Raw genomic sequence first — 20,728 nt, forward strand, 5'->3', positions numbered from 1 at the left:
TCCAGACATTCACCACTCTTTGAGTGAAAAAATTGCCCCTCTGGACCCTTTTGTATCTCTCCTCTCTCACCTTAAATCTATGCCCCCTCGTTATAGACTCCCCTAACTTTGGGAAAAGATTTTGACTATCGACCTTATCAATGCTCCTCATTATTTTATAGACTTCTATAAGATCACCCCTTAACCTCCTACTCTCCAGGGAAAAAAGTCTCAGTCTATCCAACCTCTCGCTATAAGTCAAACCATCAAGTCCCGGTAGCATCCTAGTAAATCTTTTCTGCACTCTTTCTAGTTTAATAATATCCTTTCTATAATAGGGTGACAAGAACTGTACACAGTATTCCAAGTGTGGCCTTACTAATGTCTTGTACAACTTCAATAAGACATCCCAACTCCTGTATTCAATGTTCTGACCAATGAAACCAAGCATGCTGAATGCCTTCTTCACCACCCTATCCACCTGTGACTCCACTTTCAAGGAGCTATGAACCTGTACTCCTAGATCTCTTTGTTCTATAACTCTCCCCAACGCCCTACCATTAACGGAGTAGGTCCTGGCCCGATTCGATCTACCAAAATGCATCACCTCACATTTATCTAAATTAAACTCCATCTGCCATTCATCGGCCCACTGGCCCAATTTATCAAGATCCCGTTGCAATCCTAGATAACCTTCTTCACTGTCCACAATGCCACCAATCTTGGTGTCATCTGCAAACTTACTAACCATGCCTCCTAAATTCTCATCCAAATCATTAATATAAATAACAAATAACAGCGGACCCAGCACCGATCCCTGAGGCACACCGCTGGTCACAGGCCTCCAATTTGAAACACAACCCTCTACAACCACCCTCTGTCTTCTGTCGTCAATCCAATTTTGTATCCAATTGGCTACCTCACCTTGGATCCCGTGAGATTTAACCTTATGTAACAACCTACCATGCGGTACCTTGTCAAAGGCTTTCCTAAAGTCCATGTAGACCACGTCTACTGCACAGCCCTCATCTATCTTCTTGGTTACCCCTTCAAAAAACTCAATCAAATTCGTGAGACATGATTTTCCACTCACAAAACCATGCTGACTGTTCCTAATCAGTCCCTGCCTCTCCAAATGCCTGTAGATCCTGTCTCTCAGAATACCCTCGAACAACTTACCCACTACAGATGTCAGGCTCACCGGTCTGTAGTTCCCAGGCTTTTCCCTGCTGCCCTTCTTAAACAAAGGCACAACATTTGCTACCCTCCAATCTTCAGGCACCTCACCTGTAGCTGTCGATGATTCAAATATCTCTGCTAGGGGACCCGCAATTTCCTCCCTAACCTCCCATAACGTCCTGGGATACATTTCATCAGGTCCCGGAGATTTATCTACCTTGATGCGTGTTAAGACTTCCAGCACCTCCCTCTCTGTAATATGTACACTCCTCAAGACATCACTATTTATTTCCCCAAGTTCCCTAACATCCATGCCTTTCTCAACCGTAAATACCGATGTGAAATATTCATTCAGGATCTCACCCATCTCTTGTGGTTCTGCACATAGATGACCTTGTTGATCCTTAAGAGGCCCTACTCTCTCCCTAGTTACTCTTTTGCCCTTTATGTATTTGTAGAAGCTCTTTGGATTCTCCTTTGCCTTATCTGCCAAAGCAATCTCATGTCCCCTTTTTGCCCTCCTGATTTCTCTCTTAACTCTACTCCGGCAATCTCTAAACTCTTCAAGGGATCCACTTGATCCCAGCTGCCTATGCATGTCATATGCCTCCTTCTTCTTTTTGACTAGGGCCTCAATCCCCCGAGTCATCCAAGGTTCCCTACTTCTACCAGCCTTGCCCTTCACTTTATAAGGAATGTGCTTACACTGAACCCTGGTTAACACACTTTTGAAAGCCTCCCACTTACCAGACGTCCCTTTGCCTGCCAACAGACTCTCCCAATCAACTTCTGAATGTTCCTGTCTAATACCATCAAAATTGGCCTTTCCCCAATTTAGAATTTTAACTTTTGGGCCAGACCTATCCTTCTCCATAGCTATCTTAATACTAATGGATTTATGATCACTGGTCCCAAAGTGATCCCTCACTAACACTTCTGTCACCTGCCCTTCCTTATTTCCCAAGAGGAGGTCAAGTTTTGCCCCCTCTCTAGTCGGGCCATCCACATACTGAATGAGAAATTCCTCCTGAATACACTCAACAAATTTCTCTCCATCCAAGCCCCTAATGCTATGGCTGTCCCAGTCAATGTTGGGAAAGTTAAAGTCCCCTACTATTACCACCCTATTTTTCTTGCAGCTGTCTGTAATCTCCTTACATATTTGCTCCTCAATTTCCCGTTGACTATTTGGGGGTCTGTAGTACAATCCTATCAACGTGATCTCTCCCTTCTTATTTTTCAGTTCTACCCATATAGACTCAGTGGGCGAACCCTTGGATATATCCTCTCTCACTACTGCCGTGATGTTCTCCCTAATCAAGAACGCAACTCCCCCTCCTCTCTTACCTCCTGCTCTATCTTTCCTATAGCATCTGTACCCTGGAACATTGAGCTGCCAGTCCTGCCCCTCCCTTAGCCATGTTTCAGTAATAGCTATAACATCCCAGTCCCATGTACCCATCCATGCCCTGAGTTCATCTACCTTGCCCATCAGACTTCTTGCATTGAAATAAATGCAGTTTAATCTGGACTTCCCTTGGTCTTTGCCCTGCTTTCTCAGAGCATCTGTCCAGTCATGTTTTGTACACTCTCCCTTACTGCCTTTTGTTTCTGTCACCACTTTACTTCCCACTGACTTCCTGCATCGGTTCCCATCCCCCTGCCACATTAGTTTAAACCCTTCCCAACAGCACTAGCAAACACTCCCCCTAGGACATTGGTTCCAGTCCTGCCCAGATGCAGACCGTCCAATTTGTACTGGTCCCACCTCCCCCAGAACCAGTTCCAATGGCCCAGGAATTTGAATCCCTCCCTCTTGCACTATCTCTCAAGCCACGTATTCATCCTAGCTGTCCTGTCATTCCTACTCTGACTAGCCCGTGGCACTGGTAGCAATCCTGAGATTACTACCTTTGAGGTCCTACTTTTTAGTTTAACTCCTAACTCCCTAAATTCAGCTTGTAGGACCTCATCCCGTTTTTTACCTATATCGTTGGTACCTATATGCACCACGACAACTGGCTGTTCACCCTCCCCCTTCAGAATGTCCTGCAGCCACTCCGAGACATCCCTGACCCTTGCACCAGGGAGGCAACATACCATCCTGGAGTCTCGGTTGCGTCCACAGAAATGCCTGTCTATTCCCCTTACAATCGAGTCCCCTATCACTATAGCTCTGCCACTCTTTTTCCTGCCCTCCTGTGCAGCAGAGCCAGCCACGGTGCCATGAACCTGGCTGCTGTCACCTTCCCCTGGTAAGCCATCTCCCCCAACAGCATCCAAAACGGTATATCTGTTTGAGAGGGGGATGGCCACAGGGGACCCCTGCACTACCTGCCTGCACCTCTTACTCTTCCTGGTGGTCACCCATTCACTTCCTGCCTGTACACCCTTTACCTGCGGTGTGACCAACTCGCTAAACGTGCTATCCATGAGTTTCTCCGCATCGCAGATGCTCCACAGTGAATCCACCCGCAGCTCCAGCTCCGAGATACGCTCGGTCAGTAGCTGCAGGTGGACACACTTCCTGCACACATGGTCGGCAGGAACACTGGTAGTGTCCATGACTTCCCACATCTTGCAGGAGGGGCATATCACGGGTGTGAGGTCTGCTGCCATGACTTGCCTTAGCTTAGTTACCCCTTTTAAATTACGTTGAAATTAGAAAATGTTAACTATACTCGGGACCTAGGTTCACTAAAAAAAAAACACTACCTGCTATAAAACCTGCAGACCTTCCCTTTCTTATTACTTTATTTACAGTAAAATGGTAGAAATACTCACCTGAACCTACTCACCAATCAGCTGCCTCCCCTGTGCCGTGTCACTTTCTGACTGGTGACGTCACCCCGAACTCTGCTGCTGGTCTCAGAGTCTCACTCTCAGAGTCTCGGTCCCACTCTTTATGTGCTCCTCTCAGCCGCTTCTCCCGTTCTTTATGTGCTCCTCTCAGCCGCTTCTCCCACTCTTTATGTGCTCCTCTCAGCCGCTTCTCCCACTCTTTATGTGCTCCTCTCAGCCGCTTCTCCCGCTCTTTATGTGCTCCTCTCAGCCGCTTCTCCCGCTCTTTATGTGCTCCTCTCAGCCGCTTCTCCCACTCTTTATGTGCTCCTCTCAGCCGCTTCTCCCGCTCTTTATGTGCTCCTCTCAGCCGCTTCTCCCACTCTTTATGTGCTCCTCTCAGCCGCTTCTCCCGCTCTTTATGTGCTCCTCTCAACCGCTTCTCCCGCTCTTTATGTGTTGAGTTGGATTGAGATGAGTTGAGTTGGCTTGGGTTGATTTGGGCTGGGTTGAGTTGGATTGAGCTGAGTTGAGTTGGATTGGATTGATTTGGGCTGGGTTGAGCTGGATTGAGCTGAGTTGAGTTGGATTGGGTTGATTTGGGCTGGATTGAGTTGGATTGAGCTGAGTTGAGTTGGATTGGATTGATTTGGGCTGGATTGATTTGGGCTGGGTTGAGTTGGATTGGGTTGAGTTGGCTTGGTTTGGATTGATTTACAATGGGTTACATTGAGTTAAGTTGGGTTGGGTTTTAATTGACCATATCACTGAGGATTAGTTTTCATAGCAGCTGCTAAAATGTCGTGCTTTACATCTGTGTAAAAGTAGCTGAGAAGAGGCATAGTAACAATCTGATAGACAGAGAGGAGGTAGGAGCAGGAGGAAGAGAACACAGGTATGGACATTACCAAGTTGGGCATTAAATGCACAGAAGGCGGATGAAGGATAAAGTTGGAACTGTTTTTGGGAGAAGTGTTCAGGACAAACCATGAGGTCTGTTCACAATGGGATAAATTCATTAATTAAAATAATATGAACTCGTCACCCCTGCAATTTTCTTTCCAGTTTTCTCCCTTTACCACTCTCCTGATGATTTGTCTGGAGTACAGTTGCACAGGAAGCAGCTCTTTGATACCCAAATGAAGTGAGCCTGGATGTGAGCAAACTATTTAACTGCTGGGCCCAAGGTCTTTTATCTCATCCATTCTGTACACTTTCCAGCCCAGGGGGACGCGGGACAACGGATAGTGATCCAGGGGTGCAAATCTTGGCCAGACTTTCCCACCTCTATCTCAGGGGTATTAATTGTATCCATGTGATTTATATCAGTGAGTGTTAATTGTATTCAGGTGGTACGTATCAACTGGGGACTCTCTTGTTTCCATTTATAGGAGGAAGCTTATCCGGGGGTGCTGGGTGTGTAATGGGGGATCTCTGAGAATAAAGGCTTGGAAGCAACTGAAGACCAGGCTCTAGTATCCTATCCTTCACCACCTGGCTATCCAATTTATTACAAGGGGAACTGAAATCATGTTTTAATAACCTTAATTTCACACTGCCTCAACACAGGCCAGGGATCAAACCTTGGAACCTCCTAGTCTGTGTGGTTCAATATCACAACAAACGGTGGGGTAGATCTTGACTTTGTACATTAGTGAAAACGGGTGACAGTGAATTGGCAGCCTATTATACATCTCTCCCGATTTACGCTATCGCCTGTTTTACACTATCACACAAATCTAAGATCTACTCCAGTGCATTTATCCATTGCAGAGAGCTTCAAGGATTTAATTGTAGAAAACTAACTGGTTTGAAATTTAGAATTATCTCCCCCAAAAGGCTGTGAATGCTTGGGGTCAATTGAAATTTTCGCAGCTGAGATTGTTAGATTTTTGTTGGGTGAGAGTATCAAGGTTTACGGAACCAAGACGGGTAATTGGGGTTGAGGTACAGACCAGCCATGATCTAATTGAATGGCGGAACAGGCTCGAGGGGCTGAATGGCCTACTCCTGTTCCTATGTTTGGTTTTACAAGTATAATTGGGGGTATTTGGTAGAATCATTGCTGGTTTCGTAGTGAAACATTTCTTCATGGTTTTGGTATCTGTGTAATCACCAGAGTTTATTGAATAATTTCTGCTCACTCCAGGAGTGAAACTGGTCTTTAACGATAGTGCAAATTGGGCCCATTCTCTTTTCCATTTGCTGACAGCCGATTTAATGCCACACCTATTCCCACTGGTTGATGGAAATTCCATCAGGCACATTTGCTGTTTTGAGTAACAGCCACAGGCAACTTTCCAATGTCCTAAAATGTGCACAGCAGTGTTATCAGATGTGACCTCCAGGATAGGAGCCATAAATTCCACTGTCAGCCATCCCATAATTCTAATAATAGCCAATGTGCCCCCATGGGTGTTGAATGAATGGTTCCTGCTCCATGGCCCTGGGGCAGCAGGTTGCTGTCAAGTGTTTGTCAGTCTAAGTACATTTACTGACTGAAGTATTTCTTCCTCCCTCTTTTGTTTCAGAATGGAGTTAATGATATCCAGACTGTATTAATCAGAACAGTTGATAAGAGTGGACAATTTGACAATAATCACATGATTTGTTTTGTGAAACTTGAGTCTCTCATTCCAGTTCCTTTTCTGAACTTACTGCCAAGTCCCCAGCAGGTTCTGTTCTGAAATGCTCTTGCCCTCTCTACCCTCACCTCAAACCCCGAGTGTGAGGAGCTTATCCCATTTTCCATCACCAAGACGAAGACAATCCAGGCAACTCCCAGCTCTGCTTCATCCTCCCCATCCACTTGCCTCAGAGTCCACGTGCCCCCCTCCCTGCCCAGTCTCTCGCCCACTCTAGCCCTGAACTCCCATCTCTCTGCGGCTTTACATCACCTGCTGCCCTCTCCAAGCTCATCTTGTCTATGACCCCCACCTCCTGCTCCGTTTATCTCCTTCCTACCCAACTTCTCGTCACCCAACTCCCCTTCCTGGCTTCTGTGCTAGCTGACATTGTCTACAGTTCTCTCTCCCCGGACACAGCCCCTCTCCCCCCGGACACAGCCCCTCTCTCCCCGGACACAGCCCCTCTCTCTCCCGGACACCGCCCCTCTCTCCCCGGACACAGCCCCTCTCTCCCCGGACACAGCCCCTCTCTCCCCGGACACCACCCCTCTCTCCCCGGACACAGCCCCTCTCTCCCCGGACACAGCCCCTCTCTCCCCGGACACAGCCCCTCTCTCCCTGGACACCGCCCCTCTCTCCCCGGACACCGCCCCTCTCTCCCCGGACACAGCCCCTCTCTCTCCCGGACACAGCCCCTCTCTCTCCCGGACACCGCCCCTCTCTCCCCGGACACAGCCCCTCTCTCCCCGGACACAGCCCCTCTCTCCCCGGACACAGCCCCTCTCTCTCCCGGACACCGCCCCTCTCTCCCCGGACACCGCCCCTCTCTCCCCGGACACCACCCCTCTCTCCCTGGACACCGCCCCTCTCTCCCCGGACACAGCCCCTCTCTCCTTGGACACAGCCCCTCTCTCCTTGGACACAGCCCCTCTCCCCCCCGGACACAGCCCCCCTCTCCCCCCCGGACACAGCCCCTCTCCCCCCCGGACACTGCCCCTCTCTCCTTGGACACCGCCCCTCTCTCCTTGGACACAGCCCCTCTCTCCCCGGACACAGCCCCTCTCTCCTTGGACACAGCCCCTCTCTCCTTGGACACAGCCCCTCTCCCCCCCCCGGACACAGCCCCCCTCCCCCCCCGGACACAGCCCCTCTCTCCCCCCCGGACACTGTCCCTCTCCCCCCCAGACACTGTCCCTCTCCCCCCCCCCGGACACTGTCCCTCTCCCCCCCCCCCCGGACACAGCCCCTCTCTCCCCGGACACAGCCCCTCTCTCCCCGGACACCGCCCCTCTCTCCCCGGACACCGCCCCTCTCTCCCCGGACACAGCCCCTCTCTCCCCGGACACCGCCCCTCTCCCCCCGGACACAGCCCCTCTCTCCCCGGACACAGCCCCTCTCCCCCCCCGGACACAGCCCCTCTCCCCCCCCGGACACAGCCCCTCTCCCCCCCGGACACAGCCCCTCTCTCCCCGGACACAGCCCCTCTCTCCCCGGACACAGCCCCTCTCTCCCCGGACACAGCCCCCCTCCCCCCCCGGACACAGCCCCTCTCTCCCCCGGACACAGCCCCTCTCTCCCCGGACACAGCCCCTCTCCCCCCCGGACACAGCCCCTCTCCCCCCCGGACACAGCCCCTCTCTCCCCGGACACAGCCCCTCTCCCCCCCGGACACAGCCCCTCTCCCCCCCGGACACAGCCCCTCTCTCCCCGGACACAGCCCCTCTCCCCCCCGGACACAGCCCCTCTCCCCCCCGGACACAGCCCCTCTCTCCCCGGACACAGCCCCTCTCCCCCCCGGACACAGCCCCTCTCCCCCCCGGACACAGCCCCTCTCCCCCCCGGACACAGCCCCTCTCTCCCCGGACACAGCCCCTCTCTCCCCGGACACAGCCCCTCTCTCCCCGGACACAGCCCCTCTCTCCCCGGACACCGCCCCTCTCTCCCCGGACACCGCCCCTCTCTCCCCGGACACCGCCCCTCTCTCCCCGGACACAGCCCCTCTCTCCCCGGACACAGCCCCTCTCTCCTTGGACACCGCCCCTCTCTCCCCGGACACTGTCCCTCTCCCCCCCCGGACACAGCCCCTCTCCCCCCCGGACACAGCCCCTCTCTCCCCGGACACCGCCCCTCTCTCCTTGGACACAGCCCCTCTCTCCCCGGACACAGCCCCCCTCCCCCCCCGGACACCGCCCCTCTCTCCCCGGACACGGTCCCTCTCCCCCCCGGACACAGCCCCTCTCTCCCCGGACACAGCCCCTCTCCCCCCCCGGACACAGCCCCTCTCCCCCCCCGGACACAGCCCCTCTCCCCCCCGGACACAGCCCCTCTCTCCCCGGACACAGCCCCTCTCTCCCCGGACACAGCCCCTCTCTCCCCGGACACAGCCCCCCTCCCCCCCGGACACCGCCCCTCTCTCCCCGGACACGGTCCCTCTCCCCCCCGGACACAGCCCCTCTCCCCCCCAGACACAGCCCCTCTCTCCCCGGACACCGCCCCTCTCTCCTTGGACACAGCCCCTCTCTCCCCGGACACAGCCCCTCTCTCCCCGGACACCGCCCCTCTCTCCCCGGACACCGCCCCTCTCTCCCCGGACACCGCCCCTCTCTCCCCGGACACAGCCCCTCTCTCCCCGGACACAGCCCCTCTCTCCTTGGACACCGCCCCTCTCTCCCCGGACACTGTCCCTCTCCCCCCCCGGACACAGCCCCTCTCCCCCCCGGACACAGCCCCTCTCTCCCCGGACACCGCCCCTCTCTCCTTGGACACAGCCCCTCTCTCCCCGGACACAGCCCCTCTCTCCCCGGACACCGCCCCTCTCTCCCCGGACACAGCCCCTCTCCCCCCCGGACACAGCCCCTCTCCCCCCCGGACACAGCCCCTCTCCCCCCCGGACACAGCCCCTCTCCCCCCCGGACACAGCCCCTCTCCCCCCCGGACACAGCCCCTCTCCCCCCCGGACACAGCCCCTCTCCCACCCGGACACAGCCCCTCTCCCCCCCGGACACTGTCCCTCTCCCCCCCCAGACACTGTCCCTCTCTCATTCAAAACTGCCATTATTACAATCCCCTGCTCAAAACATCCTCTTCTTCTTTCCCCTGTGCCATCACCTCCAGATTTCCCCAAGCATCAATTCTTGGCTCCCTTCTCTTCCTCAATAACATGCTGTTCCTCGGTAACATCACCCGCAGGCAAGGATACAGTCCGCCTCCACATGTGTGCCAATGACACCCAACTCTACCTCCCTTGAGACTCCTCAACTGTCTCTGTCCTGTCAGACTACTTCCCATCTTGGACGAGTCATAAATTCCTCCAACTCAACACTTTGAAGACTGAAGCCATCATATTCATTCACAAACTTCATTCTCTTGCCACCAATTCCATCCCCCTCCCCAGCCACTGTCTCAGGCTCAATGTACTGATTGTAGCCTTAATGTTCTCTTCAATCCTGAATTGAGATTCAGACTACAAATCCTTTCCGTCCACCTCTGGAATACTGCTGTCTCCATCCTTATCTGAGCCCCCTTGCTGCTCAAACTCCCATATGTGCCTATTGTCACCTGCACATGTCACTACTTCGATTGCTGACCTGCCTTTCTCCACCCTCTATTAAATCCAACTTGCCCAAAACTCTGTCATACACTAAGCCTTGCTCTCCCATCACCCCTCTCCTTACTGACCGACATCAGCTCCCTGTTGCTCAATGCATCAAATTCAAAATTATCCTCATCTATAAATCTTTCTGTGGCCTTGCCCCTATCTTGGTGATCAAATCTATATCCCCATCTAATACTCTGTTCCTCTGACTCTGGGCTTTTCTGCATCCCCTCTCCCTTTGTCCCACTGGTGGTGGAGCCCTCAGCTCCTGTGTCCTACTCTCTGGAATTCCCTCCCTAAAGCTCTTTATCTCTTCAGCCTCCTCTCTCCACCTTCCTCTCCCCATCCTCTGCTCTCTGTCCTCCCCTCTCTCCACTTTTCTCTCTCCATCTTCCTCTCTCCATCTTCCTCTCACCACAGTCCTGTCTCCATCCTCCCTCCCTTCATCCTCCCTCCATCCCTTAACCCTCCCTCCCTCCCTCCCTCCGTCCTCCCTCCCTCCGTCCTCCCTCCCTCCGTCCTCCCTCCCTCCGTCCTCCCTCCCTCCGTCCTCCCTCCCTCCGTCCTCCCTCCGTCCTCCCTCCGTCCTCCCTCCCTCCGTCCTCCCTCCCTCCTCCCTCCCTCCATCCTCCATCCTCCCTCCCTCTGTCCTCCCTCCATCCGTCCTCCCTCCCTCCATCCATCCTCCCTCCCTCCATCCTCCCTCCCTCCCTCCGTCCTCCCTCCCTCCATCCTCCCTCCCTCCGTCCTCCCTCCATCCATCCTCCCTCCCTCCATCCTCCCTCCCTCCATCCATCCTCCCTCCCTCCCTCCATCCTCCCTCCCTCCCTCCATCCTCCCTCCCTCCGTCCTCCCTCCATCCATCCTCCCTCCCTCCATCCTCCCTCCCTCCATCCATCCTCCCTCCCTCCATCCTCCTCTCCTCTCTCCATCTTCTCTCCTACTTTAAGAACCTTCCCAAAACCTATCTCTTGGACAAACTTTTGGTTCCCCTCCTAACCTCTCACTCCCTGGCCCGGTGCCTGTTTTCCTTATGCCTATTATGAAGTGATTTGGGATGTTCTTTGCGTTAAAGGCGCAAGTTGTTGTTGAAACAGGAATTTGAGCGGAATGAAGTGCTCATCTGTTACCTCTATATTTGCCATTTTTTTGTTCCCGAATCCAACACAGAACCTACGGATTCAGTCACTGGCACGTGATATTCCATTGATTTGTTCTTTAGATCTCTGTCCATGATCCCATGGGAGGAAGCCTGCATTGTTGCTTCATAATCAGCAAACACCGAGATCTTTAATCAGCTCTGTCCCCTATTCCTGTCCAGAACTTACTAGGACGACAGTACTGCTAATATAACTACTGCTACTACAACAACAGCAACAAGTATTTTTACAGCGCCTTTACTGTAGAAAATTGTCCAAAGGTGTTTCACAGAGGTGGGAAAAAAAACAGATGTCAAGCCGCAAAAGACATTAGGAGTGTTGAGCGAAAGTTTGCTCAAACAGGTGGGTTTTAAGGAGGGTCTGAAAGGAGGAGAGAGAGATGGAGAGGCGGAGAGGTTGAGAGGGGAATTCCAGAGAGTGGGACCTCAGTGTGGAAGGCGGAGCTGCCAATGGTGGGGTGAACGGAAGGGGGAATTCACAAGAGGCTGGAGTCAGAGGAATGGAGAGGTCAGGGAGGAGGGAGTTGTAGGGCCATTGGAGGTTACAGACATAGAGAGAGGTGAGGGATTTAAATGTGAGGTGTTGAGGGACTGGGAGCCAACATGCATCAGAGAGCACAGTGATCAAAGGGAGCGGCCTTGATATGGACCAGGATACGGCAGCAGAGTTTTGGAGGAGCTAAAGTTTAAAGATTGTAGAGGATGGGAGGCCAACCAGGAGAGCATTGGAATAGTCAAGTCTGGAGGTAACAAAATCATGGATGTGGGTTTCAGCAGCAGATGGGCTGAGGCAAGGGCAGAGTCAGCAATGTTACGGAGGTGGAAGTAGACGGTCTTTCTGATGTAGAGGATGTGGGGTCAGAAGCTCAACTCAGGATCGAACAGCACACCGAGGTTGTGAATAATGTGGGTCAGCCTGAGACAGTGGCTGGGGAGGAGGGTGGAGTTGGTGGCAATAACTTTTATAGGGTACATTGTATGAATGCATGCACCCAGATTTGCCCAACTGGAGCCTTTCTGGGGAATTTGTGTTACCACCCACTGTGATATTACAGGGGAGAGCATGTGCAATTTCCCAATATACACCGCGACAGAAATTCAAGAGGGTTGGGCATACAAATTCCCGATGTGCAGGCGAGGCACAGTGTCAGGACCGGTCATTCAGAATATTTACCCCTCAGGATAGCGTCTTAAATTATAGCTCAACCAGCTTCTGGTCAACTAACTAGAGATGTCTCTTGGACCTTGCAAGACAGACACAGTAAGAAATATGGGGTCGATTTTGACCTTTGGGCAGTCGATCGGGGGTGTGCACTGGGTCAACCGCCCATCCCGGTGGTGAACAGCCCCCACTGTGATTTTCAGGCTCCAACCTCATTTACATTCACCAGGCGAGCTGCAGGGAGCCAAACAGGCAGCTCGCCGGACTGAAGCCTGGAAATCAGGCCAGAGCTGCCTCCAGGAAGGTAAGTTGTGGGTGGCGGGGGTTGGGGGTTGGGGGTCGTGATCGCAGAAGGTGGGGTCCCGGGGATCATGCCCCCTTGTTCTTGATTCCCCCAACTAAGGAAATAGTTTCCCTATCGAATCCTTTTAACATTTTAAACACCTCGATCAGTTCACCCCTCAATCTTCTATATTCAAGGTTATGCAAGTCAAGTGTATGCAGCCTGTCCTCATTCTGGTGAATCTGGGCTGACCCCCTCCAAGGCCAATATATCCTTCCTGAGGTGCAGTGCCCAGAACTGAACGCAGTCTCTCCAGGTGGGGTCTAAACAAGGCTCAGTAATTGAAGGATCACCTCCTACCCTTTATATTCCAGCCCCCTTGAGATAAAGGCCAACATTCCATTCGCCTTTTTGATTACTTTTTGCATCTGTCTAATAGCTTTTAGTTGTCTAATAGCTTTTAGTGATTTGTGTAAATGGATTTCTGCTCATTACTTGGCTCCCTGACGGCAATTCAAACTCAGGAAATTAGTCCCAGAGTCTCAGTGTTAGCATCCAGCAAGTGGCTCAGTTCAGAGTTCACAGGACTCACCAAATTGAAGGCATCAATCCGAAACCACCAGACCTGAGACTCGAGCTCATTATCTTGTGGTTCAGAGTGTTTGAATGATTGGACCACTCCGATTGGTGTATTACTCATTGAAAATTCCCTGTAATTAATCACTATTAATAGTCTGGTAAATACAATAAGATTACTGGAAATGAGCTACAGAGTGGTCCCACCAAATGGCTGATTCTGTTCTTTCTATGACTCTTCGATGATCACCTAAATTAATTTCTTAATCTTTACCAAGTATCTAGATTTGATGGGATCCCACTGACGGGATGGCTCACCACTCTCACCATCTTACAAATATATCGTCCGACCAACACTGTAATAATCTTGAACCAACCAAAATTCCCAAACCGTGGCTGTTCCATTCACTCCCTCCTGTGCAGTCCTTCCCAACTCATCAATTGGTTTTGCTGCTCAATGTGTTTCTGCAAAATACGTACAACAATTAAACCTTTTCGATTCTCACTGAAATTAAGTTCTTCCAAGTGTTTTCTTGTTAAGTTTTACACAGTAGGCCCAGCTGGTAAAGGCAGATATAACTCGCCCTGACACTGACATTCTCCCAAAACTCTGAGTTCTTTGTAATCCCTTTCTCCCCCGCTCTGGGTTTTCAGTATTTTTTTCATTTGCAAATAAGTTTCCTGTGCTCTATATTCTCTAGAAAGGTTCCTTCACTTTTATTTTTACCTCCACTTATCCTGCCTCTCACGAACGCAGTTGGAGAAAACCCAGTAACGTAAACAAAGTGTCAGCAGTGCCCTGGGAATCACCTTAACTCCCCTCGGGAGGGTTTTCCCCAAGGCTAATCCTCAATATGTTCCAACAGTGACACCGAGGATAGGCCTGGGCTGCAGGCCCACCAATCCCTCCAAACGTACATTTATAATTACTGACCTGCAGTGACATTCACCAACATGAGGGAGAGACCCAGCTACACATCTGCAACTTTCATTTGGGGGACATAAGCCCCTCCACTGTTAACCATTCTTGCCTAATCTGCCTCACAGTACCGACACAGAGCTGGACCACATGTACAGATTAATGAGCATCGTTCTGTAATATAGACGAGGTATCGAATGGTTTTAAAGCAGCATGTTTCCAACAAAGAATGCTGCCCTCAGATTTTTTTAATCTCGTTTAGGACAAAGAAAACAAGGTTTTAAGAGAAACCATTACACTCACTGCAAAACAGTGATTAGAATTATAAATACACGGCTTTTTTAAGTGGGAGAACTAGTCACATTGTAAGTGGGTTGAAATAGAAATGATCGAATGACTTGTTTACAGGGTGTGGCGGAGGGTCTGTTCAGCTTGGCTGTGAAGTTGTGTTCTTTGGCATTCTGTTAGCAAATGCTGTATGTTTTTATTTTTAGAAACATTCAATGATTAACTCCCCACAACCCAGCACTACCCTGAGCTCCCCAACATGGCCCCACTCTCTCAATGTGTTCCCCGCTCCCTCCTTGCGCTCCCCGCTCCCACCCCGCACTCCCCGCTCCCACCCTGCACTCCCCGCTCCCTCCCCGCACTCCCCGCTCCCACCCTGCACTCCCCGCTCCCTCCCTGCACTCCCCGCTCCCACCCTGCACTCCCCGCTCCCTCCCTGCACTCCCCGCTCCCACCCTGCACTCCCCGCTCCCACCCCGCACTCCCCGCTCCCTCCCCGCACTCCCCGCTCCCACCCTGCACTCCCCGCTCCCTCCCCGCACTCCCCGCTCCCACCCTGCACTCCCCGCTCCCTCCCCGCACTCCCCGCTCCCTCCCCGCACTCCCCGCTTCCACCCTGCACTCCCCGCTCCCTCCCCGCACTCCCCGCTCCCTCCCCGCACTCCCCGCTCCCACCCTGCACTCCCCGCTCCCACCCTGTACTCCCCGCTCCCTCCCCGCACTCCCCGCTCCCTCCCCGCACTCCCCGCTCCCTCCCTGCGCTCCCCGCTCCCACCCCGCGCTCCCCGCTCCCTCCCCGCGCTCCCCGCTCCCTCCCCGCACTCCCCGCTCCCTCCCCGCGCTCCCCGCTCCCTCCCCGCACTCCCCGCTCCCACCCTGCACTCCCCGCTCCCTCCCCGCACTCCCCGCTCCCTCCCCGCACTCCCCGCTCCCTCCCCGCGCTCCCCGCTCCCACCCCGCGCTCCCCGCTCCCTCCCCGCACTCCCCGCCCCCTCCCCGCACTCCCCGCCCCCTCCCCGCTCCCTCCCCGCGCTCCCCGCTCCCTCCCCGCGCTCCCCGCTCCCTCCCCGCGCTCCCCGCTCCCTCCCCGCACTCCCCGCTCCCTCCCTGCGCTCCCCGCTCTCACTATGCTGTACCCTGTGTATACTATGCTGTACCCTGTGTATACTATGCTGTACCCTGTGTATACTATGCTGTACCCTAACAGGGGGTGCCTAATACCACAAGTGGTACATTCCCCAGCCCTAATGTGCCTCACAAAATATACAGATTCATTGGCTGTACTGTTCTTATGTGGCTTGTAATAGCCAACAGCAGAAAGCCGGGAGCAGGTCACTCAATGGTACCTGGTGAATGAGATGTGGGGCAGGGAGAGAATGGGGGTGGGGGTAGGATTTAGTAAAATAAGACAAAAGCGAATAACAACATTAATGCTTTATTTATCTGTTTCTAATCTTCAGCCAAACAGAACCATCTCTTGACCCAAGATGGCTTCATGATGTACTTGCTGTCTTCTGAAGGGGACGTGTTTAACTCCAACCATGACCAGGTCTATCAGGACATGACCCAGCCACTCAGCCACTACTTCATCTCCTCTTCCCATAACACTTATCTGATGGAGGACCAGCTGGGAGGACCAAGCAGTACTGAGGCATACATTAGGTAATTATCATTAGCTTCTTATGTGAAATAGGTTTGGATCGTCTCACTCCCAATTCTAGCAGATCTGAGCCCAAAGCACAAAACTGTCCCTAAGTTGGCACTAATTGGAAATATCAGTCAGAGGTCACAGAATCACCGTGATTCGGATTCTTCCGTTTTAACCTTCCCCTTTAACGTTGCTGTTGACTTTGAGCCCAGGCAGTGTTGGGACTTGCTCTACCCTCTGGCCTGGCACCCAATAGTGTGGCTCCAGGTGTGCCCAAAGTCCACCCGCTTGCTGTAAATGAGCGCGCTCAGTAAGACCGTGTGCCATGCCAGCCTCCTTGCCCTTCCAGCACTCTGTACCCACATCGCTGTCAGACAATGAGGAGAGGAATACCGGCCCTCAATAGTTGGGAAAGGCCTTGGTTTGTGTACTATACTTGGATGGGAATCGATCTGACAAATCAACCAAAGTGCCTGACACTGAGCGATGAATCAACCACCTCCATTTGGTCAGTTTAACGCGTTGGTTGGATACAGGCTGAGAGAACGGCCAGGATTTGCCTCAAACTGGTCCCCCCGACAGAGTGCAGCAGAAACCTCAGCTACGCCTCACGATCACCTTTGAACTCTGCTGTTAGGGGCAAGTGTGGCTAATACCCTGGGTAATTGATAAACTGTGAGTGGAGGAGTGGTCCAGTGTCTATGGTTCCTCGTTTTGAAAAATAGTCAAAGGATTTTGAATAATAGATCCTTGCCTGACATTACGTTAATTGGCCATCAGTTTGAAGCCAGCAGGGAGACTGAGCTACATTAGTTGCTCTGTGGTGTCGTGTCTCCAGGTAAGAATGGAACGGCCATATCTAAAGGATTATTTAAATGTTGAGAGGTTGTGCAGGAGAAGTGTCTTCATTGCTCTGACTGTTGAGGAGAATAGCAAAGTTTGCAATTGCTACATAAATATCCTGTTGTACTGACTACTTTTAATTTACCTGTTTAACTCACTTTGTCTGCAGGTTTAGAGCCTGACCTTTGGCCTCATGGCCTGTATATTCCCATCAAAGACCAACTGGTGACACGGGACATATCCCAGAAAGCCTGAGTACAGCAGCGAGAGTTTGCTCTTCAATCGCTAGGTCCCGTTACATTTACCTAGACATTGGCAGAGAAAGACACACTGTGGGGATGATTCTAACCCACCCACCTGGCAGAAACCGGGCAGGCAGTTAAAATCATCCACATTATTTACCCACTAGAGAGCTGCTTGGATCCAGCCCTCCGCGATTTTAACCTGCTGTCCTGAACATCATTGGGTCCCGTGACATCATTGGGTCCAGTGACATCATCAGGACCCGTGACATCATCGGGACCTGTGACATCATTGGGTCCAGTGAGTTCAGTGTCAGTGAGCGTTCCCATAAAAGGTTTGATGGTCCCTTTTAATATGCAAAGACATGACTAGGACCCTGATGGCCATTTTAGGACAAAACAGGTAGGAGTGAGCATCCTCTGACCAGGTCCACTAGCCATGGAGCCAAAGGGGCTCCGGAAAGGTCAGTTTGACCCTCTGGGCCCACTATCCGGCCTGGTCTCATCACCTTCCCCCCCCCACCTCGCGTCCCCCCTGAGCCTCCTCCCCTCAGCCTCAACCCCTCGGCCCCCCTCCCACCTCAGACCCACCCTCAGACCCCCCTGGACCCACCCCTCTCGGACCCCCTCCCTTGGAACCCCCCTAGCCCCCTTCGCACCCCCACCTCAGACCTAATTGGCAAAAGAACCAAAGGCAACATGAGGAAAAACTTTTCTATGCAGCAAGTGGTTCTGATCTGGAATGCACTGCCCGAGGGGGTGGTGGAGGCAGATTCAATCATGGCCTTCAAAAGGGAACTGGATAAGTACTTGAAAGGAAAAAATAGGGTGGGGGAGTGGGACTAGCTGGATTGCTCTTGCAGAGAGCTGGCACGGACCCGATGGGCCGAATGGCCTCCTTCGATGCTGTAACCTTTCTATAATTCTATGACTCTGGCTGTTTTTCAGAGCTCTTCTAAGAGGCTGTCGCTGTGTGGAATTAGACTGCTGGGAGGGGCCAAATGGAGAGCCAATCATCTACCACGGATACACCCTGACCTCGAAAATCCTCTTCAAAGATGTCGTCACAACCATCCGGGATTACGCCTTCACAGTAAGACGATAGGGACCAATCCCAGTCACCGAGTCGAGCAAATGCACCCCGTCAAATACAGAGGGTCGGGGGCAGTCCAGAATGGGGCGTAACTTTAAAATTAGAGCTAGGCCGTTCAGGGGTGAAATCAGGAAGCACTTTAAACACAAAGGGTAGTGGAAATCTGGAAAACTCTTCCCCCAAAAGCCTATTGATGCTGGGGGTCAATTGGAGCTTCCAAGACTGAGATCAATAGGTTTTTGTTGGGTAAGGGTATCGAGGGATGGGGAGCAAAGGCGGGTAAATGGAGTTGAGGTACAGAACAGCCATGATCTAATTGGATGGCGGATCAGGTTTGAGGGGCCGAATGGCCTCCTCATTTTCCTCTGTTCCTCGGCCCTCACAGTCTGCACTTCCATTTCAGCTTATGAAGGACACCAGGTTTCACATCTTAAACTGCACGAGTTCTTTGTTTTTCAAATGCATTTCACACCCTTCACCTTCCACAGTTATTTCTCATGTGTCGGTTCTGAGCCACTCCAGAAAACACATCAATCCCTGTTTCTTGTTCTTTATCCCCCCAATTTCCTTCACTTTTTCCCTGAATTTAGTTTTCGATACGATTCCTTCATCACTGCTTAGCCTGCAGGCATTGACCTAAATGACCAGGTGTGAACCTGGACAATGAGTGGTTTGAGCCTAGCAGCCGAGCTGCGAGTATTTTGTCCGCCTCCTGGCCCCAGGGATACTGGAACCAATTGTAGCTCCCATGAAGATTGGCCTTTAAGTAGAAGCCTGTAATCTCCCAGCACCGCTCCTCCCATTTATTTTAGCCAAATACCACCAGTCTCCGAGCAGGCCCAATGCTCAGCCAATCTCCCAAATCCCTCGTTCTCAGGCCCATGAAATGTCGAGTCCTGGATGCCACTGGAACAGGGGGTTCCCACCTGCCTCCTTCGCACTGATAGCATGCAGTTAGTGATGGGACCACCATGCACTTGCTGCTCAGGGAACCTTCTCAATATAACAATGAATTCTCCTTTTCTGATTCTCTCTTTGCACCTCACACAGTTCCCAAGGTAGGAGAGGCCTCCTCCCCTGCTCCAGCCCTCACTTTCACTGCCTGCCCTCCTGCCCATTGGGTACGGGGATCAAGGCATATGGATCAAAGGCGGGTAAATAGAGTTGAGGAACAGATCCGCCCTGAGTTAATTGAATGGCAGCATAGTCCCGAGGGGCTGAATGGCCTCCTCCTGTTCCTTTATGCCTCGCTAATAACAGCTTTCAGATGATTGTTACAGACAGCCTGGTGCACTCACCGTAACAGGCACATTTATACCTGGTGATCTCAGCCTCACCCCACCCTCTGGCAGACCGCACACTAAAAACTCAGCGGTCCAGAAATTCGATGGCTTCGCGCCTGTTTTCCAGGCGTTAAATGGGCACCTAAACCTAGGGTGGGCAGGGCTCCTACCGGCTCCACGTTAAAACTGCGGAAGGCTGCCGGCCACTTCTCAGCCCCCATCGCCCCCCCCCTCCCGTGATCGGCCCCCCCTCTCCCGATCGCCCTCCCCTCTCCCGATCACCCCCCCTTCCCAATCGCGCCCCACCCACAATCTCCCCCCTCTATCCCGATCGCTCCCCCCCCCCCCCCCCCCTTACCCATGAATGACCAACCTGGGGGCTGCAGTGACCGGATATTCGAAGCCTCGTCTCTTTCTGAATGTCCCAAAGGCAACTCGCCCAATATCAGGTGCCCCTTGGGCTGACCCGTTCAGGTGCAGGGATCGTTTCCTCTGCCCAGGTCTCTCTGACAGGCCAAAGAACGTCTAGGTCAGAGCCTCTGAGGAAGAGGGTTGTGAAACTTTTCTATTTAGTTTGCAATCTCAGTAAATCTTTCAAGGAAAAGGAAAGAAGAGGGCGGCAAATATGAATAATAACAATTTCCTGCTTGAAAGGAACAGGATTCCAGTAACTGGCTGCTGCCAAACAAAGTAAACTTTGTTTTTACTTAAAAGAAAAATAGCTGCAAATGCTGGAAATCTGAAATAAATCCATGAGAAGCAGTTCCATTACCATCTGAAAGAAGGCAGGATAACATTTTAACATTTCTACTCCTCCGAGGCCCACAGAAATAATCCAACACTTACCTTTAGCCGGGCCTCTTCTCCATTGCCCGTGGAACTGGTCGGAGTGAGCACGGCCCAGACTCCAACCAGCTCCGACCTGAAATGGCGATCGGGGTCCTATTTACGTCATCGGACCCCCGTTTCCATATTAAAAGGGTCGATTGCCTGAAACAGGCGGCGCTTTGGACACCCGGTGGGAGGTCCCTTTCAAAATGGCGTCGGCCGCATCGTCGGGGTTACCGGGGC

The 20,728-nt window shown here is 52.6% G+C and overlaps 1 protein-coding gene across 3 annotated transcripts in view; it reads left to right on the forward strand.

Moving 5' to 3' along the window:
- The window catches only part of LOC137300039 (1-phosphatidylinositol 4,5-bisphosphate phosphodiesterase delta-3-like), a 167,257-nt gene that overhangs the window by 90,105 nt on the left and 56,424 nt on the right, over nucleotides 1-20,728 (forward strand). For all 3 annotated transcript variants that reach the window (XM_067969131.1, XM_067969129.1, XM_067969130.1), the window contains exons 6-7: nucleotides 16,009-16,210; nucleotides 18,230-18,374. In XM_067969131.1, the coding sequence (XP_067825232.1) occupies nucleotides 16,009-16,210; nucleotides 18,230-18,374 (347 nt within the window). The remainder of the gene's footprint in view (nucleotides 1-16,008; nucleotides 16,211-18,229; nucleotides 18,375-20,728) is intronic.

Source organism: Heptranchias perlo, chromosome 30 (genome assembly GCF_035084215.1).
Source record: "Heptranchias perlo isolate sHepPer1 chromosome 30, sHepPer1.hap1, whole genome shotgun sequence".
Classification (NCBI taxonomy): Eukaryota; Metazoa; Chordata; class Chondrichthyes; order Hexanchiformes; family Hexanchidae; genus Heptranchias; species Heptranchias perlo.